At 48.7% G+C, this 26163-nt stretch overlaps 1 protein-coding gene across 1 annotated transcript in view; it reads right to left on the reverse strand.

Annotated features, from left to right (window-relative positions):
* Positions 1–26163, reverse strand: part of LOC138580926 (uncharacterized) — a 172051-nt gene that overhangs the window by 71557 nt on the left and 74331 nt on the right. The window contains exon 2 of the mRNA XM_069651859.1: positions 5087–5240. Coding sequence (XP_069507960.1) covers positions 5087–5204 — 118 coding nt within the window. The 5' untranslated portion in view covers positions 5205–5240. The remainder of the gene's footprint in view (positions 1–5086; positions 5241–26163) is intronic.

The following is a 26163-nucleotide window of genomic DNA, read 5'->3' on the forward strand; positions in this document are numbered from 1 at the left end:
ATCTAGCATGCCCCACGCTATTTCGTGTGTATTCAATCTGGCTACTCTAATAGCGTTCGTATACTTATTTCGATTTGTTATGTGTGCAGCATTGTCCCGAGGGGAAGTCTTCAGAGATTTTAACAGGGACTGCTTAGCTAATTTACAGTACCCATCGTACCAACTCAGCTCTACTCCAGAATTCCACTTCAGTTGGCATGGTCTGCCAGTTGAAATTAAAGGACGAATAATTTCTCATAGATTCTCAGATGTTGACAAAACCATGCCCACATCAACAGTGTACACAAGGTTCGAGACTCAAATCACAGGTTCTCTTTAAGCGGAACCTATTTGGGTGTAAACCTATCTGTGTCCCATTTAATAATTGCCTTTGTCTTTGCAGCTGTGCTGCACAATCTTCTCCATGGCCAGAAGAATCTCTAGGGCTACCCAAGCCTAGATTGATGTGAAAGTAATCTCCAATTATAAGTCGGGAGAAACATTTTGAGTTACATTCATGAAGCTCATCATGATAGATCAATGATGTCCCAGGTGTGGTAGTCCCAACATCATTATACAATGTAATCATTATGAGCAAACAATTGGAAGTAAACTACAATTCCACAACAAGCATTATGTTAGACCAGAAATGTATAATTGCTCATTTAAACTTTAGACTAGCTGATACCCAAATTACCAAACCACCCTTACTTCTCCCCCTATAGGATTCTCAGCTTGAAATAACTAAGAAAATCATTCATCTTTGGTGCTTAATCCATCCAAGTCTGCTGGAGAATACAAATGTCAAAGAGGTTAAGGAACTCCAATAATGCTTCATCCAGCATCTTAGGAATTAGATCACCAATGTATCAATTGTTTGACCTGATGCAAAGAGCCAAAAGGCTCATATAAGGTTTCAGCAGAACCTTATATGAGAGAAAAGCGTAGTTGTAATGAATGAAGTGGTTTACTGCTCTTGGCCCATTGGCCCCCAAAGACGCATTCACCCTGAGGGGGGTGAACCCCAAATTAAATGACCTGATGCCGCCCTCATTCGCCAGAAACATCATCCTCTGCTGAATATTTGTAATGTTATTTGTGCTATCTCTAATTTGGCCCAGCTGGTTCCTGAGCTGTGGTTTGTAGAAGAAACTCAAGGAGACTGCTTCAATTATGCTCATTTTCCTATTTATGTTATCCAGGGATTGTAGAATATCTCCAATAATAAACACATTGTCCCCTTCATGGGCCTTTAAATCATTTTCCAAACCACCATGAAGAATGCAGCAAGAACTAAGGGGGAGCATTTTAGTGGTTGCCAAACAACCATTGACACAAAACCAAAGAAGAACTGCAGAAAGTGTCAAACCAGTCCTTGGGGCAACAAACGAAGAAGCTGCCAGATGCAGGAGATTTGAACGAGAAGGAGCCCAACTACTGGAGACTCAAGCAGGTAGGGTTTTTGTCACAGGACAGTGGACTATTGATTTACACAGACATTCTGATAGAACCCTTAGTGTTTTCGTTGAGGCAGGGAACCTCCTCTTAGAGATCGGGAATGTTAGGTTTTCTCTTTATTTTCCTGACTAATAAAAGTCTATAACACTCACCATGGCACTTGTGTGTCAGTCTCCTTCTGCACCCTTACAGAAACTTGTGGGATTTTCAGAACAATAATAAGAACTTTATAAGAACTTATATGATACCGAAATACGTATTCAATTCTTATAGAATCGTAAACGTTTGAAATAGAATTTATGTAAAATCTTATATGATTCTGATTAGAGCATTAAAAGAAAATGTGTGTATGGAAAAATGGTCAGGGTTAGAGAAACACCTAATAAGTACTAAGGTAAACTTTGTAAATAAAGAGGGATCTCTGAATCAAACTGTGTCAGGGTGGACTAAACTAAGCAGTGATCCCTTAGTGCTCCAAATGATGACCTCCTGATCCAACATAAAGGTACACACCTGTTCTAACAGCTCCTTGCATCTCCAGGAATACCATACTTCTAATCAAGGAAACCGCAATGGTTGGGTACCAGAAAAAGTCTCAAACCTAATCTTTATGAGTCTATAGCCTTATTGCTACCCTAAATTAATAACACAAAATTGAAAGGAAAGGCCAAAGCAAACATTTCACAAACCTGCTCTTCAAAGTCTGTCCCTAGTCTACGTTTAACAAAACAGACTTGCATCTGGGTCCTCTCAGGGCTAACGACAGACCCGCCCTGAACCTTAGAATTCTGAATTATTGACAGGCACCTCATGGATCTTGGCTTAAAGATTCACCACACGTCCTTTGTGGACCTTAGGGTCATGAGTCATGATAGGCCTCTCCCTCAGGCCTTGGGTAACAGAATTCAGGATTCTAGCTGAAGAAGAGTAGGTGAGAACTGAATAGGAAGAGAAGAGATTAGAGAGAGCATTTGGTAGGGAAGAAGAGCACCTCTGTTTTGGTAGAGTTTAACATTAGAGAGTGCAAAGCCATCCCATATTTAATGGCACAGAGACAGTTGGAAATGTTATTAGAGAGATCAGAGGAGATTTCAAGAAAAGAGAAGAAGATTTGGGTGTCGTCTGCAAAGAGTTGGTATGAGAACTCAAAGAAGGAGATTAGTGCCCCAAGAACAGAGGTGTTGAGTGTAAAGAGGAGCGGACCCAAGACAGAGCCTTGTGGTGCACCAACAGTTAGAGGAGTGAGTTGAGAGGTGGTGTAGCTCCAGGATACAGAGAATTGGCAAGGTGCAGGGTAGGATACAATCCAGGCAAGGGATTGATTGCAAATTCCAAGACAAGAGTATTAAGACGATCAGAGTGATTGACAGTGTCAAGGGCAGCAGAAATGTAAAGGAGAATTAGGATAAAGGATAGGTTGGAGTGCATCGGAGAGGCAATGAAGTTGGACACATTTGTGAGAACAGTTTTCGTGGAGTGACAGGAGTGAAAACCTGCTTGTAGGGGTCTTGAAGGTTGTGGATGGCTAGGAAATTGGTAAGAAGGTTGAACAGAACCCTTTAAACCACCTTAGAGAAGCACAGAAGAAGAGACACAGATCGGAAGTTAGCTGGTAGGTAGGGGACAGCCCCTTCATTTTTTAGGAGAGGGATGACCGTGGCTGTTTTGAAAATAGAGGGAAAGCAGCCAGAGTCGAAGGGCAGGTTGAAGAGTTCAGCAATGTGAGAGGTCACAAAAAGGGGAATAGGCTAAACTAGCTGAGGAGCAAGAGGGTCTGATGGGGCACAAGAGGGGTTAGCCTTCATCAGTAGAGATAGGACTTTGTCAGTATTAGTGTGACTAAAGTGGGAGATAGAGGCGGAGGGTGATGGTAGAGTAGGCATAGTGTAAAATGCAGGAGGAGGGAGCATGAGGAAGGTAAGGAGAAAGTCTCTAATTTCTGACATTTTTGCTGCATAGTATTCCGCTAGGTCATTAGCTGCACGAGTGGAACTGATAGTCATAGATTTAGGAGGAGTGAGGAGTGAGTTTAGTGTGCTCTCTAGCCAGCAAGGATGGTTGGAGTGAGAGTCAACGAGGATTAGGCAGAATTCCCTTTTCGCTCTATCAAGAGTAGACTTCAGAATATTCAGGGCAGAGATGCAGAGTTGCAGGCCCTAATGTGAGTGGGTACGCTTCTATTTGACAGCAGCCGACGCAAGTCTGTGCGGAGTGAGCGCATGAAGGGGGTGAGACCTGGCTGAGGATGCTGAGAGTTAGGGGTGAAAGTAAGCAATGGGAAGTGAGAGGAGAATGAGTGATATAATAGGGATTGGAAGCTGGAGAAGGCAGTGCTGGTGGAAGAGGCACAGGTGTGAAGGAAGAGAGTGAGTAATGCAGGTCAGAGAGAAAGGGGGAAATGGCAGAAAGTGTACCTTTCCTTTTAGTAATAGGTGAAGCAAGTGGTAAGGAAAGGTCAGTGGGGGAAAAGGAGTGAGTGGCGTAAATAATTGAGTGATCAGATATGGATGATGTGAAGGTAGTATTAGTGGCTCAGCGAGAGGTGGAGATGAATACGAGATCCAAAGAGTTTTTTTTTCACTTTCAGTATGGTTTGAAAGTGTATATAATATGAATTGATTCAGATGTAATGTATTTGCATTCAATAAGAAAACTTTCCAAAAGAAAGAATTTACATCTGTGTTTATGAATCTTCATGGAATTTATATTGGAGGGCCAACGAGTTTCTCATTAGCTGCTAGTGAGCTTTCATGCACATGGAAATAATAAGGCCAGCTAGGGTGCCCTTGATCAACCATGGACATTTTTATTTTTTCTGAGAATCTTGCAAAAGTCATCTGATGTGTAGGTTCCTTGTTTTCAAACAAACGGTTAAAAATATAATACATTTCCCATCAATAATGTTCCACGTAAGATCTGTGTTTGTTTTCTTTTCAAACATATTTGTTTATGTATTCATATGTATATTTTAATCTGTATGGGTATCATTAGTATTCATACGTATTAAAATAGTTGTGCTTGCATAACTCTTTTCTCCTGCCTTTTGAGAAAAATACAGCTATTTTGCTTTGTCCGACTCCATTGGTTCTTAAACCGATTGCTTAATCTCGTGCCAGTTCTCCTCATACTGTAAACTACATTATTTTACCTAAAACTGAGCTTAGTAGTATTCAGTTTTCCTACTGAGATGTCGGTTCTATGAAGCGTAAGAAAAATGCTGTCAGATTCATTAAGTTGCCAAATTCGGCATACATCCATCCAAAAATTCAAAAGGTTTAGAGAAAAGGATATTTCCATTTTAACATAGAGCTGTTGTGATATGATTGGTTATTTATAATGCGCTTAATACCCTGAAGATTCTAAGCACAGACCCTGGGATCGAACCCGTGTTGCTCCTTGTCGTCTTGCTTCCAAGCACGTTGAGCACGTTGCCGCTGAGCTATCCTCCCGTGCGTGTGTGTATTTACATTTCAAAAATATATTGACTTATATAGCCCCCAGGAAGACCTCAATATGCCACCTGCTGTAAATGCACACATGCAACACAACATACCTTTTAAAATTGTTCACTTCTGACTCAGTGTTTGAATAACATACGACATGACAGGGAACGGTGCACAACACAATTGATAATACGAGTTAAACTCACGTTGTGAAGCAATGGGCAGCTGAGAGCACCCAGCGGTCTGAAATGAGTGTCCCTCCGCACATGTGGTAGCCCGGGGGTCCGATGCTGGCCTGCCAGGGCCACCGCCCAGGCTGGGCATCCCGCCACCCTATATTCTGGCTGGAGGCCTGCTGTGCTGCACAGATTGAAGAAGAGAGAAATGCATATTGCTGTTTATACAATAAGGGATGTATCACAGTGTTAACACACTGAGGTCGCACAGCGATTATGACAGATGTCTTTACTCAACAGAATGATACTCATGACTCAATTTCAGGAATAAAGAATGAGTAGGTCCTCCCAGGACTCAAAGTGGTGGCTTGGAAACTTCTATCCCTGCCAGTGGTTGGAGAAATCTAATTCTTGTAAATACAGTGGCAGATATAGACACTGCCCAATTCATGGAATTTTTCGCACGGTTCAAAGTGACTTTGCATTTTTGAAAGTGACTTTGAACTGCCGACATAAACCCGGATTCATGGAACTGTGCAAAGTGTATTTTCGCAGTGCAAAGTCAGTGCAACGTCATTTTCGCAGTACAAAATGACTTTGTACTGACTTTGCAATGCAAACATACACTTTCCATAGTTCCATGAATCAGGGTTTTTCTTGGCAGTGCAAAGTCACTTTTCAGCAGTGCAAAGTCACTTTGCACTGCACAAAAGATTCTATGAATCGGGCTGTTGTGCTTTATGCAAGGTGGAAAGGTGTTGCGTAATAATGACTTGGAGGCAAAGCGGCGTAGGTCTTTCCTTCTTTAATATCAAAGGTTAACTGAACTCTTTGGAGGTAACCCCACCTACTTGCGTGAGCCTCAATGCTCGGCATAAACAGAGGACAGTGATTAATAGACATAAACATGAAACATCCTCGCCCCCCCACTTAACTGAAAACGTCCTCATTTACCCCATTTCTCCGATCCATCTTGTGGGTCTTCCGAGGGGGACCCCGGGGGGAACGCGAAGCGTTTCCCCCCGGGGAAGTTTTTGGCGCTGCACTCAGCCAGCGAGTAGCTGTGGGGGCAGAGCGCCCCTCTGGGGTATTTAAGGGGGCAGGGAAGGTTCGGGAGGCAGGCGACGGTTGGACTTGGCGATTGTGAAGTCCTGTCGCCTGCTCCCGAGCCTTCCTCCCTGTAGCAGGGCCGTAGGTCGTGTGAGGAGTGAGGTAGGGGTTAACTAGGGTCTAGTGGCGGGTGGTTAGGTGCAGCAGGGTTGTGGGGAGAGGTGACGGCAGCGTTAGGAGTATATTAAAAAAAAAAATAATAATAATAATTGTGTAGGTGCGAACGCATATTAATTGGGGGTATCATATCGGCACAATGGTGGGACAAGGTGCAAGCAGGGGGGGGCTGGTGGATGCGAGGGCGCTGGGGGAGGCCCTGGCCATAATTAGCAGGGCAGTAAAGGCCCAGCTGGAGGGGGCGGTAGGGGAGGTCACGGGCGAAGGGGAGACAAGTGGGGGTAGGCCGCAGCGGAGAGCTGCAGCTGACGGGGCTCTCGCGGGGGTGGTGGCTTGCACCCCTGCAGCGGGGAGAGGAGATGTTTGGGAATCCAGGGGCAGGAAGATGAGGAGGGAGATAGACAGGAGGGCGTCCGGGGAAGAAACGATTTCGGGGGGGCAGCCACGTGGGGAGGGAATGAGGGATAGCACTAGGGGAGCAGCGGGTGCGCAGGTGGAGGTGGCTCAAAGGAACCACAGTGGGGCTTTGGTGGAGGTGCAAAAGGGGGTCAAGGGCAGCGGGGAAGAGGGGGGAAATACCTACGGAAGAGTGCGGGGGGGAGAAGGAGAGGGAGGTCCCCATCAATTGAGGTGGAGAGGGCGGGGTGCGGAACAGCCCCCCCGGGTAGGGTGAGTGAGGGCGGAGGGCGCTGCGCAGCCCCCGCTGGTCAAATGGAAGTAGAGGGTTTGAGAACGGCCCCTACCCGGTCAGCGTGCGGAGAGCCTAGAGGGTGCAGCACGGCCCCTAGCAATGAAGACCCCAGGGTGGAGGTCGGAGTGCCTCGCCCGAGAGAAGAGGACCAGGCAGGGGTTTCCATGGCCCCGCCGAGAAGACGTCAAAGGAGTGGCGGGGTGGACACCCCGGGCTCGCAAGAGGATGAACAACTCGACTGGGGCACGAGCTCACAGCCACAATGGTATTTGATGGGTGATGAAAGGTGTTTTGAGGACTATGTGGGGCAGTGGGAGGTGGATGGTAATAGGACGGCGGGGGAGAGGGGGGAGGAGAGAAGAAGTTGGGCTTGGGATATGGAAAGACAGGCGCAGGGGGGTCAGGGGGCAAGCGGGCGGGGGAAAGGTTGGCTGGGTGAGTCTGCTGACATGTTTTGTCCCCGCAGTAGGAGCCCGATAAGGAAGGAGATGAGGAGCATTGGTGTGGACGTAAGGCAGCAGACGGCGGGTGCAGAAAGAGGTGAGCGGGAAAGGGAATGGTCATCTGCATGGCAGAGAGGGATCCCGGGGGGGGGGGGGGGGGAAATGAAGGGTCGGGTTTGCAAGGGCTAAGGAAAGAAGTTGGTGTACAGGCCATTGGAGCCTTGGGGGTTGAGAAGAGCATTTGCTCAGTGGAGATTCAAACGGACAAGGTGGTGGAGCCATTGGGGCTCGAGGTGCAAGGGGGAAAAGAAAAGGAGGTTGAAGTGAAAGGAAAGGAGAGAAAATTGCCATACATGGGGATAACAAAACCGTTGGGGGAGCACTTGATGGCAGCGACCAGGGAGAAGATTCAGGCGGGTGAATTTTTAGACGTCTTTAAATTGCTCCATAGGGAAGTGAGAGCGAAGGAGGGGTCTAAAGAAGAGGAGAGGGAACTGGCTGCGTGACCAAGGGTACCGGTGACCATTGAGAATTGGAAATCGGCATTTATCATTTATGCCAGTGTCTATTGTGAAAACATTTTCTGAGCGTTGTGTGGCCCTACTTAAATATATGGACGTAATTAGGAAGGCTTTCACGAGTTTTGGGGGCTTTGCATGGGTGAGGTACGACGAGGAATTTAGAGCGAGAATGGCGGAAGACAGCCATGCGGTCTGGGGGGAGATAGACATTGATCTTTGGCTGCAATGGATGGCTCCAACAAGGCCTGCCCCTACATTGCACACAGCAAGTGGGCTGCCGGTGCTCTTCCGGCCCTTTCTTGGTCGCCCCGCCCATACGGGGGCGGGGGTGTGGGGGGCAGAGGGCAGTCCTCAGCGGCATGTTGGGCGTTCAACAAGGACGGCTGCACAAAGACCCTGTGTAGGTTCAGGCATGAGTGTAGCAAGTGTGGTGGAAAACACCCGCTTATGCAGTGCTTCCAACAGGGAGACAGGTGGAGGGGGAGAGGTTCGGGCAGAGGGGTTGTGGGGAAAGGCTTTTACGCCAATTAAGGTGGGGGTTCTGCAAAAATGGTTGCAATTTTATCCGGACAGGGATGGGGCGAAGATTTTGAGTGAGGGGTTCAGTCAAGGTTTCAGATTGGGGTATCAGGGCCCAAGGGTGCGCCGGTGGGCTGAAAATCTGAAGTCAGCCAAAGAAAATGTGGAAGTGGTAAGGCAAAAATTGAGCAAAGAAATAGCGGCGGGAAGGATCGTGGGGCCATTTTATGACCTGCCGGGTGACCTAGTGATATCCCCATTGGGGGTGGTGCCCAAGAAAGCTCCGGGGGAGTTTCGGTTAATACACCATTTGTCTTGGCATGTCGGTGAATGATTTCATTGCCCCGGAAGATTGTGGTGTTGTATATGCAAGTGCTGAACAGGCAGTGGAGCTGGTGAGGAAAGAAGGGCGGGGGGCCTTCATGGCCAAGTGTGACATCAAAGCGGCGTTCAGGCTACTGCCGGTGCACCCAGAGGATTTTTGGTTGCTAGGTTTGCAGTTTGAGGATCGCATATACGTAGACAAAGCCTTGCCAATGGGGTGCGCAATTTCCTGTGCGCTGTTTGAACGATTCAGCTCATTCCTACAGTGGGTTTTTTCATTTAACTCGGGTTGGGAGAGTGTGCTGCACTATCTGTGCGATTTTCTGTTCATTAGCAGGGCAGATAGAGGGGGTGAGTGCAGAGGGATGCTAAAGTTGTTCCAGGAGCTAATGGAGGAGTTGGTGTGCCGTTAGCGGAAGACAAAACGGAAGGGCCGGCAGTGGTATTGACATTTTTGGGAATTGAACTGGACTCAGTGGCTCTGACCTCACGCTTGCCGCACGACAAAGTGAGCAAACTGGTGGTGTTGCTGGAAAAGGCAGTGGGGGCCAAGAAAATGACGCTGGTTGACATGCAGAGACTGGTAGGTCATCTGAATTTTGCATGTAAGGTGGTAGCCCCAGGAAGGACGTTTTGTAGGAACATGGCGAGGGCTATGGCGGGAGCAAAGTGCCCGCATCACCGGATAAGAGTATCGGGGTCAGTGCGGGAGGACTGCAGAATTTGGCTGCGTTTTTTGGAGAAATTTAATGGAGTGTCAATGTGGTTGCAGGGGGACCCGGTGACGTGGGAGGTACAGATATTTTCGGACGCAGCAGGGGTGGGGGGTTTCGGAGTGTTTTGGGGGGGGAAATGGTGTGCGGAGAAATGGCCTGAACTTTGGTTGAAGGAGGGAAGGAGTATAGCATTCCTTGAGTTTTTCCCACTACTGGTGGCATTGGAGCTGTGGGGGAAGGATTTGCGGAATAGGAAAGTGAATTTCAATGTGGACAATGAATGCGTGGTCCACGTGGTAAACAGGCAGTCAGCAAGGGATCAGAGGGTGGCAAGACTCATGAGGGAGTTTGTGCTGAGATGCATGGAACTGAATGTGGTGTTTAAGGCAACACATGTGCCGGGGAAGGATAATGGCATCGCTGATGCATTATCTCGTTTTCAATGGCAGAGATTCCATGGATTGGCTCCAGAAGCGGATCAGGAGGGGCAGCAGATTCCCGAAGAGCTGTGGAAGATAGGAAGATGAGAGCGCTGGCGTTGGTGGAGGGTTCATTGGCCGTGGCGTCTAAGGAGGCATACAGGAGGGCCTGGGAGGATTTTATTGGGGGGGGAGCGTGTAGTTGGAAGGGCAGATGGGATGCGGAAGAGAGGAGGAGGGACGATGTCGTGAATTTCCTCCTGAGGTGTATGGACAGGGGCTGGTCAAGAGTGACTATAGCGGGGAAGTTAGCAGGAATTGCTTTTTACGGGAAGTGGTTTTGGGGTTTTCAGCCGAGTGGGGGGGGAAATGGCAAGTAGGATGCTGGAAGGATGGACAAGGGAAAGTAAGAGGGACAAGGACAGGAGGAGGCCAATATCGGCGGAGTTGCTGCAGAGGTTGGTTAAGACAGTGGGGGGAGTTTGCTGGTCGGTATGGGAGGGGGAGCTGTTTGCAACATGTTTTACGTGGTTATTTTTCGGGGCCTTTCGGGTTTCGGAGTTGGTGGGGGAAAAGGGGGATCTGGGGGTCTGCAGTGGGAGGATGTGCACATTACAGAATTGGGTTTGGACCTAAGGATTAAAAAGTGTAAAACGGACCAGAAAGGAAAGGGTTCCTGGGTTTTGTTGGGACGGGGGAGTAAGGATTTATGCCCAGTGCTGGCAGGGAGGTTGTGGAAGGAGCGGTGTGGGGTGAAGACAGGCTTGGTGTTCAAGCATGAGGATGGGTCATCGGTCTCAGCGGCACAAGTTTTGGGGGTACTGCAGAAGGCTCTGCGGGTGTTAGGAGAAAAGGGCGAGGATTTTGGTACACATTCATTCAGGATGGGCGCAGCATCGGAGGGGAAGAGGTGGGGTTTCACGGAGGATAAGGTGAAAAGTCTGGGGCGGTGGAAGTCTGGGAGATACAAGGGGTACGTCAGGGATTTTCATAAGGGGGATTTTTGAAGGAAGGGGGTAAAAGTGGGCTGACAACTACGTGGGGTTGGTATTGTATGGTGGTGATAATGTTGTAATTTCTTTTTCAGATGCTGTGCGAAAGGAGGGGGAGTTGGCGCAAGTGTGGATTGTCGGCCATTCAATTGTTAAATGGGCTGGGAAAGAAGTGGAGAAAAGGGTTTTGGGCAGGCAACTGGGGTGTAGCTATAAGGATGTGGTGGTAAGATGGCACGGGTTAGGGGGCCTGCGCTGGGACCAGTTGCTGCCTATCCTGGCGGGGTTGCGGGAGCGCTACGGGGCGCCGGAGGTGTTGATCATTCACGCTGGGGAGAATGACTTGGTGAGGGATGCTGGGGTGGCCCTGCTAAGGTAGATGAAAAGGGATTTGGTTTGGGTGCGGGAAATGTGGCCTCAAGCGGAGGTGTTGTGGACTAAGTTGTTGCCGCGTAGAGTATGGAGGGGAGCAAGGAGCGAGGGAGCTATAGAGCGGGCTAGAAAAGGGATCAACAGAGAAATGGTGAAGTTTTGTGCCTCTGTGGCAGTACAGGTGATGGAACATAAGGAAATAGTGTATGAGGGCTTTATGATATTTAGGGAGGATGGGGTGCATTTGTCGGTTTATGGGAACAATCACTATTTGGCGGACTTGTGCTGTTGGCTGGGAGATTGGTTGAAGAGTTGGAAATAAAGGAAGGTGGTTGGGGGGGTGGGGCAGAAAGAACACCTCGGGGGAGGGATTTTCTGGTGCCGGGGGCATGGCCCCTTTTGATGTGGGGGGAGGGAAGCACAATGGGGGAATGACACGGGAAAGGAGGGGGTGGTGCTGTTTGCACAAGCGGGCCACCCCGGGTGAACAGGTATGGAGCCTGGAGGGGCATGGCCCCAGGGAGAAAGCGGGATGCCTGGAAAAGGGGTAAGGAGATGGTAGGGTCCAAGGGACAGTTAGGGAGGAAATGGCTTTAATTAATTATTTAATTGTTGGGGGAAATGAAAATGTGTAATTAGTTAATTGGTTGTTTAAATATTTTGTTAGTCTGTAAGGCCATGGAGCCAGGTAAGCGTTAATTGTAAGCTTCGGCCTGTCACATTAAAGCGACCTTTTCCACTTTTAAATGAGTCTGGGTTTTTGTGCAGTAAGCCAAAAGGGGGGTACCGGGGGGAACGCGAAGCGTTTCCCCCCGGGGAAGTTTTTGGCGCTGCACACGGCCAGCGAGTGGCCGTGGGGGCAGAGCGCCCCTCTGCGGTATTTAAGGGGGCAGGGAAGGTTCGGGAGGCAGGCGACGGTTGGACTTGGCGATTGTCCCGCCCTCCCACCCCTTCATTTTGTTTAGGTATGGGGTTTGGTTTATCAAAGGGGGGAGGACCATTTGGAGGTTGACTTGGTTGGGGTTTTTACGTCCCAGGGCGTTTGTGAGGGACTTTTTGGTAGGTTAAGGGGCGTCTGGCTGGTAGTTTTGTGTGACAGGTTGGGGCAATAGAGAAGTTGTGATGTAAAATGTATGTTGCTGATGTGGCAGGTCAGTCTGGCTGCAGGTCATAGGAAGGGGGAGATTGGTGTAGAGGAGAGTATGAGGGGTATTTAAGTGGGTCTGGGCTCCGGGGGCATGGCCCCTTTTGATGTGGGGGGAGAGAAGCACAATGGGGAATGTCACGGGAAAGGAGGGGGTGGTGCTGTTTGCACAAGCAGGCCACCCCGGGGGAACAGGTATTGAGCCTGGAGGGGCATGGCCCCAGGGAGAACGCGGGATGCCTGGAAAAGGGGTAAGGAGATGGTAGGGTCCAAGGGACAGTTAGGGAGGAAATGGCTTTAATTAATTATTTAATTGTTGGGGGAAATGAACATGTGTAATTAGTTAATTGGTTGTTTAAATATTTCGTTAGTCTGTAAGGCCATGGAGCCAGGTAAGCGTTAATTGTAAGCTTGGGCCTGTCACATTAAAGCGACCTTTTCCACTTTTAAATGAGTCTGGGTTTTTGTGCAGTAAGCCAAAATGGTTCTTTTTGACGGGCTGTTAGTCACCAGAGGGTGATCCTCCCTCTCACTGTCACTGTTATCCGTGTCTATATCGCCATCCATAAAGTTCGAGCAGCTGTCTGAACAGTCCCACAGAGGGCTGTCAGAAACTCACGGCCTGCATTACGCCCACATGGTAACAATAAAGACAGGTGGGTTGCAGGGATTGTGGGTGGAACGTTTCTGAGTCGCTGCCACCTTTGTCCCCATTGCAGATGTACTTAGTGTAGGGGTACAAGGTGTGCAGGACTCAGAAAACCAGGAAGACTATGCTTCCCAGCAGCCCCGGGCCTGAAACTGCAGTTCCAGCAGCCCAGGAAACGCCCAGGACAATGCCCGACACAACGCGCATGCGCGAAGAAGCTACCGCGCATGCGCGATCCCAGAAAGCTTGTCCGTGCCCGACTCAGCTGCCAAGAGGACGCATCTCACGGAGCTCCAGCGAAGCTTCTCGCGGGGCCTCCCTCGCCACTGGACACACCCTCAGGCCCCGCGATGTCAAAGATAAGTACCGTGCCTGCTTTTTAAAGTTAACCAGAGGGAAGTGTGCACTGGAAAGAGACTCCGCTTACCAGTGACTTTTGAGGACACTTACGCTGCGGGGGAGATACGCGAAAGTTCGCAAATTAACTAACCCACTAAACTTGCATGTGACATGCATTCGCCAGTTGCGGGTGCAAAACGTAGCAGTATACTCGCCTGTTGCGGGTCAATCTATGCTGTGTTCGCAGTAGCGAGCACTTGTGAAAGCCACAAGGCGTGAAAGGGCAAAGCTAATTTTCTCCCTTTTTGTCAGGAGTGAGCCGCTATCGACAACGACCAGATCATTTCGCAACTTACAGTCTGCGGAGCCGGCGGGCGGAAGAAGCGCACTGGAACACTCAGAACACTAGAGCTAAGTGCATTATGTGTCAAGATATATGTTTTACTTGTGGTGTTCCGTAACAAAGGGCAGACGTTATCTGCATATAGAAGCCCGATAGACTATTGTGTTTACAGAAAATTCCAAAACTGGGGCAAACTTGTGAATGTGGTGAACAAGTGCTGGGTTCCAGTTTGAGGGTAAAGCATGCATGTGGTAAGAATGCATGACTGAATGAATGCCCAAGGAGTTACAAAGGCAACTCCCAAGGAGAAGGTAGTCCAGGCTCAGAAGGTCAGAGTCTGGGAACAACTCAACCCTAAAACCCCCTCCCTATCCATAACATCTCCCTAACCCTCAACCCGCTTATCCTACCATCCCGAAACCCATCCAATCCGTGGACCCTAACCCTCTTTCCCCGTGGGGGTCGCGGTGGCCTGTGCTTCAGCTAATCCAGGCGCCAAGACTGTCAAGGGGAGGTAGGAGTTCTTGCTACTTCCGCGTTGGGACGGACTTCGCCTTGACAGAAGCACGGACCCACGTATTTTCACACGCCCAAGTAGCACGAACTCCGGCACCATGGAAGACATAGCTCGCGTCCTACACGAACTAAAAGATGCCTTAGAAGCGACAAGGCAGGATTATGCTACACTAGCTCACCGTGTGCAGGAAATCACAGCACAAGGTAGACCCCTGCCAGACGGGCCTCCTCCAACCCCAGTACAGGTTCAAGTGACCACGGAGCCGCCCATGCCCTTAGCCACCCCAGAAAGGTACGGGGGAGACCCACAAAAATTCTCCATATTTATGACCCAATGCCAGTTGCATTTCTTGACTAAAGCATCCATCTTTCGTTCGGCCCAGTCCCGCACAGCCTTCGTGATTTCCTACCTCACGGGGGATGCTGCGGCATGGGCTACCCCGCTAGTACAAAAAGACGATGCTTTACTGTATGATTGGGGGGAATTTCAGGAGGAATTCGGTAAAATGTTTGATAGGAAGGCGGCCTCCTTGATCCGGGACCGAGAGTTACTCACCTTACGGCAGGGAAGTAGGGAACTCATTTGGTATGTGACAACATTCAATAGATTAGTGGTTGAAGCAGAGTGGCCCCATGAAAAAAGACTGGCCCTTTTTTATCAAGGCCTTAGGGAGGAGTTGAAAGATCTAATAGTGCAGGTGGACCCGCAACCAACCACCTGCCCAGGAATGATAGAGTTAGCCCTACGTTTAGATCACAGGCAAGGAGAAAGGAAGCAAGACAGACGTAAATGGGAGACCAAACAGTATTCGACAAGAGTGGATTATCCAAGAGCTGCACCTGGTTCGAAAGCAACAGAGAAGACTTCGGAAGTTGAACCCATGCAAATCGGAACGATCCGCGGACCGATCTCCAAAGAAGAAAAAGAGAAACGCAGAAGAGAAAAGCTGTGTATGTACTGTGGCAAGTCAGGACACTTTGTGAAGGAATGTGGGGCTAAACCAAAGAACTCCACTTTGTCGGGAAACGCCAACGCTCGCCAGTAAGGAGGGGGGATCTGCCGAGCCAAAATCATCACAGTGCCCCCAAGCATTTATTGGGTAACGTGACACAGGTACACAAAGCCCATGTTACCGTTACTGGAATACTTCAGACACGCCAAAGGGATCAAGCCATCACGTTAATGGTGGATTCGGGAGCAACCGGTAACTTTGTGGACTCTGATTATGCTGTTAAATTGGGTTTACCAGTTGCCACTAAGAACATACATGAGGAGGTTCGATCAGTCAATGGATCTCTGTTGACATCAGGACCAGTGACACAGCAAACGGGGGAGATGATTTTGAACATCCAAGGGCATAAAGAGCGCATTCAATTCGATGTCATCGCCGCCCCCCAGTTTGGTTTCATCCTGGGGCTACCTTGGCTGGCGTTACATAACCCGGCGATTGACTGGGCACGTGGAACAGTGTGTTTCTCTTCTAGTCTCTGCCGTACACAGTGCACTAAAGAACTGGGACATGTGGTGCAGGTTCTAGGGGCCACACAGGAAAACAAAGGAGAGCCGCTAGTGGGAATACGACCCGGACAGGAGAACAAGAAGGCAGACATACTTTCCAGATATCCGGAATCATCAGTTTCTCCTAGACCTGAGGAAGTCGTAAAACCCATTGTGCCCTTAACCAAGATTGTAGGGAGCGTGATCAATACCTTGCTGGAACAGGTGGGGAATGCCATGACAGCGAATGAGTTACTTCAATGGGAAAACCCACAGTTAAAACGTTCTTTACAAGAAGGCATACCGTTCCAAGGCAAAGAAGTACTAAGAGTCTACAGGCTCAAGCCCTCAAATGGTGCCATGACTCCCCACTGGCTGGTCACCCAGGGGTGCACAAAACACAAGAACTACTGCAACGACACTATTGGTGGCCCAATTTACACAAAGACGTGCGAGAATATGTGGCAAATTGCGAAATATGTGCTCGAAATAAAACAGATCATAGGAAACCAGCAGGACTATTGAGACCTTTACCCACGCCCACACAGCCGTGGCATACAATATCATTAGACTTCATTGTTGAATTGCCCCCGGATCAGGGTCAAACCACGATATTGGTGGTAATAGATTCATTTACTAAACTTGCTCACTTCATACCCAGTAGCGGCCAGCCGACGGCGGAGGAATTTGCAAATCTTTTTCTACAACATGTCGTTCGCCTGCACGGAATACCACAACACATGGTTTCGGACCGAGGAACGCAATTTACGTCAAGGTTTTGGAGGCATTTCTGTAAGAAAATAGGAATACAGTTGCAGATGTCTAGTAGTTACCACCCGAGACCGACGGACAGACTGAGCGACTGAATCAGACGCTAGAACAGTACCTTCGCTGTTTTACACACGGCACTGAAGGGGGTTGGGTTGAACTCTTGTGGTTAGCAGAACTAGCCTATAACAATTCTCAACATGCCTCCACAGGATATTCTCCTTTTTTCATGACTTACGGATACAACCCATTCGTGCAGCCAAGTGGAGAACGAATTCCGGATGCATTGCCCTCAGTACAAACCAAAGTGGCTAAGTTAAAGCAGGTCTGGAAAAAGGCCGACAAAACCTGATAACAGCCAAGAACACAACCAAGAAGTATGCTGACAAAAAGCGCCGTGCTAACCCGGATGATCAAGTAGGTGATAAAGTTTGGCTCTCAACACGACATTTGCACCTCTCAGGTTCCCGAAAATTGAAGCCCCGCTTCATAGGCCCGTTTCGCATTACACAAGTGGTTAACCCAGTAGCGATGCGACTTCGCCTTCCAGACCACATGAGGGTTCACTCTGTATTTCACGTAGCGCTCCTAAAACCAGCAAAACCCCATATGCGCATGGAAAGACCACCACCTGTCCTCATAGAAGGGTACCCAGAGTACGAAGTTAAGGCCATACTGAATTCACGAGTGAGGCAAGGTAGGTTGCATTACTTGGTTGATTGGGTGGGATTTGGTCCTGAGGATAGGTCCTGGGAACCTGCCACCAATGTGCATGCCCCTAGATTGGTACGTTTATTTCATCACAATCATCCCACAAAACCTGGCCCTTCTGCGGGGAGGGGATGTACTGTCAGAAACTCACGGCCTGCATTACGCCCACATGGTAAGAATAAAGACAGGGGGGTTGCAAGGATTGTGGGTGGAACGTTTCTGAGTCGCTGCCACCTTTGTCCCCATTGCAGATGTACTTGGTGTAGGGGTACAAGGTGTGCAGGACTCAGAAAACCAGGAAGACTACGCTTCCCAGCAGCCCCGGGCCTGAAACTGCAGTTCCAGCAGCCCAGGAAACGCCCAGGACAACGCCCGACACAACGCGCATGCGCGAAGAAGCTACCGCGCATGCGCGATCCCAGAAAGCTTGTCCGTGCCCGACTCAGCTGCCGAGAGGACGCATCTCACGGAGCTCCAGCGAAGCTTCTCGCGGTGCCGCCCTCGCCACTGGACACACCCTCAGGCCCCGCGATGTCAAAGATAAGTACCCTGCCTGCTTTTTAAAGTTAACCAGAGGGAAGTGTGCACTGGAAAGAGACTCCGCTTACCAGTGACTTTTGAGGACACTTACGCTGCGGGGGAGATACGCGAAAGTTCGCAAATTAACTAACCCACTAAACTTGCATGTGACATGCATTCGCCAGTTGCGGGTGCAAAACGTAGCATTATACTCGCCTGTTGCGGGTCAATCTATGCTGTGTTCGCAGTAGCGAGCACTTGTGAAAGCCACAAGGCGTGAAAGGGCAAAGCTAATTTTCTCCCTTTTTGTCAGGAGTGAGCCGCTATCGACAACGACCAGATCGTTTCGCAACGTACAGTCTGCAGAGCCGGCGGGCGGAAGAAGCGCACTGGAACACTCAGAACACTAGAGCTAAGTGCATTATGTGTCAAGATATATGTTTTATTTGTGGTGTTCCGTAACAAAGGGCAGACGTTATCTGCATATAGAAGCCCGATAGACTATTGTGTTTACAGAAAATTCCAAAACTGGGGCAAACTTGTGAATGTGGTGAACAAGTGCTGGGTTCCAGTTTGAGGGTAAAGCATGCATGTGGTAAGAATGCATGACTGAATGAATGCCCAAGGAGTTACAAAGGCAACTCCCAAGGAGAAGGTAGTCCAGGCTCAGAAGGTCAGAGTCTGGGAACAACTCAACCCTAAAACCCCCTCCCTATCCATAACATCTCCCTAACCCTCAACCCGGTTATCCTACCATCCCGAAACCCATCCAATCCGTGGACCCTAACCCTCTTTCCCCGTGGGGGTCGCAGTGACCTGTGCTTCAGCTAATCCAGGCGCCAAGACCGTCAAGGGGAGGTAGGAGTTCTTGCTACTTCCGCGTTGGGACGGACTTCGCCTTGACAAGGGCGCTCTCCTCACTTTGCTGGGCTGCTTCTCTTCCCATTCGTTAAAAGAAAGAGGAATTTCTGGTGATGGTGCCATTTTGACTTGCTGCTGTTATCAGGGATCCTTTGACGTGGGTGACTGTCATGGGCTGCGGATTGAATGCAGGCATTTCCTTCGATCCTTGTGTCTAATACCCCAGTAGTTGGTCACCTATGTGCACCTCTGTCTCTTTTGAATTCCTCCTTATGTCAGCGTACGATTTCATTCTTTCTTTGATTTCTTTGTCTTTCTCTCTCACTTTCAGTTCTGCATCAGCAGACACCTCATGGTGGGCAGATGTGGGATGGTGGTTCTTACGATTCTGGCAAACATGAGTTCTGCGTGGCACACTCCTGTGGAGCTATGAGTGTTACGATAGTCTCTGAGTAGAGTGCAGGTGGCTTGCATAAATGAACCATTCGTAATGGAACATACTTGTAGAGTGTGCTTTAGATTGGCCATAAACCATTCTATGGCGCTGTTTGCTTGTGGCCTTAGGGGTTATTTTCCAATATTGGAAACCTAGGTGTTCAGCAAATGATTTGAAATCATGTCCACTAAATGGTGGGCCATTATTGGATTTTACAATGGCTGGGATGGTGTAATCTTCAAATGTTTTGTCCCGTGCTCGGATGACAGCATGCGCTGCCTTGGAGCTTATTAGGTGTATTTCCGGGAATCTTGAAATCTTGTCCATGGTCACTAGTACATACTTGCCATTGGACAGGGGTCCAAACATGTCGACCACTACTTCGGTCCATACTTGAGGTGGCATCACTGTCATTTTGAGGGGTTCAAGAAATGTGCGTGGTGCAACAGCTTTGCATATTGTGCAGCTTCCTAAGATCTTCTCGACCTTTGCATCCATCAGGGGGAACCACAACTTCGTCTGCAGTTGTCTTTTGGTGGACACGATTCCTCTGTGCCCTGTGTGTGCCATGTTGATCACACAATTCTATCTTCTTTTAGTAGCAGACCTTCTGGAGATAGAGGTAAGGTATGCTTCAGAAGGTTCAAAGTTTGGAGTAGCTTCTGTTCCATGTCAGAGGTAACTTTCTCTTCCTGTTTGAATTCATGTCATCTCGCAGAGGATACTCTCTCTTTGACTTTCATGAGCACTGGGTCCTGGCGCATGCTGTTGAGGATTTCAGGAATGCTGAGTGACTTGGCAATGCGTTGCTGACAATGCAATTGATACATTGATCCGCTTTGAGGTACTGCGATTCCTCTTTCACAGGGAGGGGATATCTCGATAGGAAGTCAGCTGGGTTGTTTTATTTTCGCAGGGCAATGCAATATCGTGAAAGAATATTCTTGCAGGCAAAGGTCCCATCTTGCAATGCAAGGAGGCATTTTAGCTGTTGATTTTCCATACATGGTTGTGAGGGCCTGATGATCCATGATGATAGTGAATTTCCACCCTTAAAGGAACAAATGGTAGTGCTCACATGTCCAGACTACCGCTAGACTCTCCTTTTCAGGCTGCGAGTACACACACTCTGCAGGGGACAGACTGTGGCTTGTGTAAGCTACAATTCGGTGTGAGGTCGATGAGGGACAGCATGGTTTAAATTGGGCAAGGATCGCTCCTAAACCAACTGGGCTTTCATCTACAGTCAATTCCGGTTCAAGATCCGGATCGTAGTATGCCATACATGAGGCCGATGCAATCCGTTGCTTGATTTCTTGGAAGGCCTCCCCGCAATCATTTGACCATAAAAATTCCTGCCCCTTTCCTGTGAGATGCAGTAGTGGTGTGCTGAGGGGTATTCTGTCATTGCATCTAAAACAAAGCATTGAATGCAAAAGCATCGAATGCAAAAGCCTGGAAAAAAAATGCATTGAATTTTTTTTGTAGGTAACATTTTTTTTATTAAAATGGGTTTTAAGGGGTCAATAAACAGGTGTTACGGGGACCCCCATTAAAAAAATGGAAAAAAATGAATTTGTTCAATGCATTTTTTTGGGCCTTTTGCATTCGATGCTTTTGCATTCAATGCTATCACTAGGAACCGTGCTGATGGACACAAAGTTCTGTATGTGCCGTGTACGGTGGCTGGCCATGCCTAGAAATGAATGGGCGGCTGATGTTGTCCGGGCGTGGGCGCCTCAACAAGCACTTGAACGTTGTCAGGCTCAGGTTGTAGTCCTTCTTGCAAGAAGATATGTCCAAAGAAGCGTTGTCTTGCTAAATTCGCACTTGTAAACATTTAGGGTCAGGTTGGCTTCTTCTAGTGCCATGCATACTCAACGCAGTGCTTCGTTGTGAGCTTTTTGAGTAGCACCAAACACTAGAATGTCATCGCTATAATTGAGACATTGCGGGATGTGCTTAATTATTTTATGTATTTCGTGTTGGAAAATTTCTGCGGCAGAGGACACCCCAAAGCTGAGTCACTTATAGCGAAATAGACCTAGGTGTGTGGAGAACATGGCTATATAGTGGGAGTCTGGGTGTAATTCAAGCTGATGGAAACCTTTATTGAGATCTAATTTTGAAAAGATTTTCGCTCCATGCAGCAAGTGCATCATGTCTGTCATTCTCAGGGACACATGCCTCTCTCTCTCAAAGGCTGTTTTGGGCACCCTCATGTCTATGCAGATGCAAATGCTTGTCTCGTTCTCTTTCTTCAGGACTGGGGCGATAGGTGATACCCAGGGTGTGAGCCCAGTGGCATGTTCTATAATGTCTTGATTGAGGAGTGATTGTATCTTGTACTCTACTAGCTTTTGGATGTTTAGCGGAATTCCTCCATAGTGTTGTGCGATGAGTTTCATGTTCAGGTTGATGTGTCGTTTGATTTCTTTTCCTTTAAGTCGGCCCAGTCCTTTGAAAAGGGTTGGAAACATTTTCATCATCATGTCGTTTGGGCTTGTGATGTAGGCCGTCATGATATGGTACATGATATGTACCAGCCCCATTTGTATGGCCGACTTGAAGCTGAGAATGCTGCCATCTGGCACCTCACCTTTGACTATATATATAATTATTTAGCAGTTTTGTCCTTGTACGTGCATGTGGCTTTGAACATGACTTTGCTTTGATGGGGTGTATTTGCTCCGTATGGCTAGATATCAATGTCAGCCGGTTTCAGCGCTCTCTTGCATTTGGGACCTTGATATGTTTCTTCATTGACCACAGTCACAGTTGCTGCTGTGTCGATCAGAAATGCCAGGGGCTACCATTCAACTGTAATAATAATGTCAGGCTGTATTCTGCTGCTGTCTTGTTGCCTATTGCATGTACATATCCTGGCTTGTGGTCTCCACTGGATGACGAGGAGTCAGAGGCATTGTGTCCCCCAGAATGACTGACATGATGCACTTGGTGCATGGAGCAACATTTTTTTCAAAATTAGATCCCAATAAAGGTTTCCATCAGCTTGAATTACACCCAGACTCTTGCTGTATAACCACGTTCGATAGGCGAGCTGGGAGATTACAGATCGGGGAGTGCACCCGGGGAGGAGGCAGCTTGGATTTAAGGGTAGAGAAGTTAGGTGTGCGGGGTTATGTTATGCTATGTTAAAGGTACTTATACCGCACATTGTTGCCACCTGCGTGGTCTCTTGGCGCTCTGGCGGATCTGTAATGCAATGGGGTGGGGGGGTGGTTAGTAGAATTGAGAGGGGAAAAAGAACAAGAGAGCTGTGATCTGCTGTTGGCAGATTCAGTTCGGATACACCGTTCGCTGAGCGTAGGTGTGATTTTTAGATTGGTGGCCGCCATGTGGTGTTGGGTGAGATTTATGCGGTTTGTTTCGTTGTTGTGGTGTTGTGAACTATGTGCGGGTTATTGTGCTGTAGAGGTCTGGTTGTGTTTAATTCAGAGCTTGAGAGGTGTATGCAGAAGGGTTCGTTTTTAGTACGGTTTGTTAGTGACAGTTCATTTCCTAACCCCACTGTTCTGGCTAAATGCGATTCATATCCCTTCCCCTGTCGATCATTCTTGAGTGTAGCAATTACCGCCAAGTTTATATGCATGTATGCGGCAGCACGAGGGACAAAACGTAGAGATCTTAACTAAGTACTTTGGAACTGCCAAAGTGTCTTTTGCATGACTCCCGGGTGTAATGGGAGGCGTAGTTTTGGGGGTTAGGTACTGACCCCCGCTAAGTGTTGCTGGGCCCAGAAGTGACGCAGAAAGGATGCCATGGCTTACCCCACACGGCCTCCAGTTAGATGGAAGGGCTTATAACAGTAACTAAGAATATGCCCCTGTCTATTTAAGGGGAAGCCTCTAGAGGGAGCTTATCCTATAAGACATTAAAACCCCTTTGGTGTCCTGAGACCCTAAATATGCCCCATATCAAGTTAGTGACACCAGCAGGAGAAGTTTGACCAGGCGATCTTAGCCACTGGTTCAACAGAATCAGGACAGTTTAGGGATGTGACCATGCTGCCTGACCTTACTGGTGGATGGCAGGCTCGCTGAGGTGATAAGGTACTGCCAAAAGCCATATGAAGCTGGGCCCATGGTGATGTGAGAAGGATCCTCTGGCTAGCCCTACCCTGCCAACAACAGGAAGCAGGCAATCATCACATTCAAGCGCCAAGGCCCATTGTACTATTAAGGGAATAGATTATGAGGGAATCATACTCGAGTGTTGCTAACCACTGGGAACCCCCTACTGCTCAAGCCAGCAGGGAATTGCCAGCAAGATGGCAATGGAGAGGAGAGGGAGGTCCCACAAATCCGAAAGCTCTTGCGCAGAACCACACAAGCATAGGCGGAAGGAGTGGGAACCAAATGGGGACAGAATGCTCAAGCAGTTATTCAATCACATTTCAAGGTTTACACACACACAAGGAGCGAAAGGACTGCCTATGTGGAGGAATTTGCCCATTCCAAGTCCCACATCAAAAATGCCAGCTGACCTAGTGGGGAGGGGGGCATATGGCAATCCCCATACCAGTTGCATAGAGAGGCACACATAAGTGCCCTGCGGCGACAGTGAACCTTGAAGGTGGGCTGCAGGATCTATTATAGGAGGAGGCCGTGGGAGAAGGGTGTGGGTGTTTGGAAAAAGAGTGGTTTGATAGATGTATGGGGGAAGTGCATAAGGAGATGGATCAAGGGACATTAGGCAGGAGAGGAGGCCCAGGAGGCAGTAGAGAGGGGAACCCAGGTGGCTGGAGAAATTCAGAGGCTGGGGGGAAAGAGATTTAGGGACCTGGGGAAAGAGAAACCCATGAGGCTGGGGAGAGAGAGAGACAGAGGAGGATGGGGAGAAAGAGTTCCAGGAGGCTGGGGAGGGAAGGAATATGTGGTGAGGGAAGGAATATGTGGTGAGGGCCTAAACTCACCGCTCCTTACGCCACTGGTGTCCCTTTATGGAAGCCCAAGGTGTGCATGGTCAGCAGTGGATGGCAGCTGAATGCGGCAAGAGCGAGGTTGCGAGAACTGATCTGACTTCATTTGTTATTCGAGGCTGAATCTGCTTTTGTTGCTGATGCCCTTCAATGCAAGTCAGAGGTGGATGTTGTCAGCAATGGGTGGCAGGCAGAAAGCAAAATGAGCAAGTTTGTATGACGTTGCTACACCCACGCATCTTCTGCTGGAGGCTGGATTGGCTTATGCCGCTTGTGTCCTTTAATTGAAGCGTGAGGCAGGCATGGTCAGCAGTGGGTGATGTTGAGAAGGCGGAAGAGTGAGGTCACATGCTGCTGGCTTATCTCCGATTTAGGGAGCAGGCAGAGGGTCCGGCCCTATCCAGGCCCTAACAGACCATACAAGAACTTTCCTTTTCTTTGTCTGCCCTTCGCTTCAGGCACTTGGACAACAGATGTTGCATGATCTAAACAAGGGGCAGAGCTAAGTGGGTTGGCGTTCGGAGTTCACGTAACCTGCATCAACTTTCACCAGATGACCAATTACAAAAGAAAAGGGGCTGGTAGGCAGCTTAAGTAAGGAATGAAAAAAAAAGCTCCAAACAATTGGCACCAAAAGATTAGCAGTGATCAGTAGGTGGGTAGGGCAGAGGCCCCGTGGCATAGAGTCACTTGAAAGAGCTGAACACCTGCAACTCCTTGCAAGATGGAAACCTACGCTTAATAGAGTGGCCCTTTTCTTAGTTAATGATGTGTTAACCGCTAGAGTGCTCTATATGGAAAAGGCTCTTGGAAGATCACCTAAATAAAATGCAACAATAGGGCAATACCTCCGCCTAGACTTCACAAGGATACTATATTGCCTGACAACAGGCACCTGAATTCTCTCTTGATTATCTTTATCATGCAGGGAAACCTGAAGGGTCAGGTTTATACAGATGATCAGAAAGCCAAGGAATTGAACAGTCCACTCTGACTGTACCAGGTTAATTAAAGATACTGGCCCTCATTACGACCCTGGCGGAAAGTAACTGACCTGACCGCCATAGCGTAAATAGCGTTTCCGCCATTGCACGACGGAGTAAAGTGCGGCTAATTCTGACCCATCGGGCACGAGCACTACGCCATGGCGGAAGTGCAAAGTCCGCGATGGCGGAAATGTCCCCAAAACGCCCCTCACTGCCGTCGTACGGCGCCCTAGGTGCAATTCCGCCACCCATCATAGCGGTCACCGTAATGAGCGGCAATCGGAAAATACGGTGACCGTAAATATACGGAAACGGAAGTAAAAACATGGTCCCGGAACGGGAAACAGCACGCCGTACACCTATAAAATCAGAATTCCCACACAACCATTAAAAATACTACCCTGAGACACATCCCAACCCGTCATCCACCCTAGTGAAAACAATAAAAATGGGAAAAGTAGCGAAAAAAGCGTGCGACCGCAAGCGGCAGGTCCACTTCTCCCCTGAGGAACTCACCGTGCTCACAGAGACCCTCCAGGAGAATGCTGCCGTCGTCTTCTCGACGCAAATGACCAGGACGGCACTTGCGAACAAGAAGGCCATATGGGCCCTGGTGGCACAGCGGGTAAGTGCGGTGGGGACCGCACCCCGCAACCCACAGCAATGCAGAAAGCGATGGGACGACTTGCGGATACGCGTACGGAGCATACTATCCGCCAACCGTAACATTGCCACAGCTACCGGGGGAGGATCGGAATCACCCATCAAGTTGACCCCCTGGGAAGAAATCTGTGCCTCCACCATTGGAATGGAGAGTATAGAGGGAGTCGGAGGGATGGAGAAAGGAGTGCAGACATCCGAAGAATCAGGTAGGTGGGCCAAATAAAACAATGCTAAATCCACAATGTCCAATCATGTGAAGTACCATGTGTCCACATAGTGCAACAGAAACACATGTCCAGGAGAACGTCCACATACATTGGCCTGATAGCGCACTTTAAAAGTCACATTAAATACATAAATAATTAAAAATCCTAAAAACACCCTCTACACGTGCAGCAGGCACACCCTAACTGCAGGCTGCAAAACAACTGCATCCTCAATCCACACAAAAATGAAACCACCTCCAAGGCCCTGACCCAAATCACCCTAGGGTACCACCCCAATGCAT

The sequence above is a fragment of the Ambystoma mexicanum genome, chromosome 3p (assembly GCF_040938575.1).
Source record: "Ambystoma mexicanum isolate Mex_15411 chromosome 3p, UKY_AmexF1_1, whole genome shotgun sequence".
NCBI classification, from domain to species: domain Eukaryota; kingdom Metazoa; phylum Chordata; class Amphibia; order Caudata; family Ambystomatidae; genus Ambystoma; species Ambystoma mexicanum.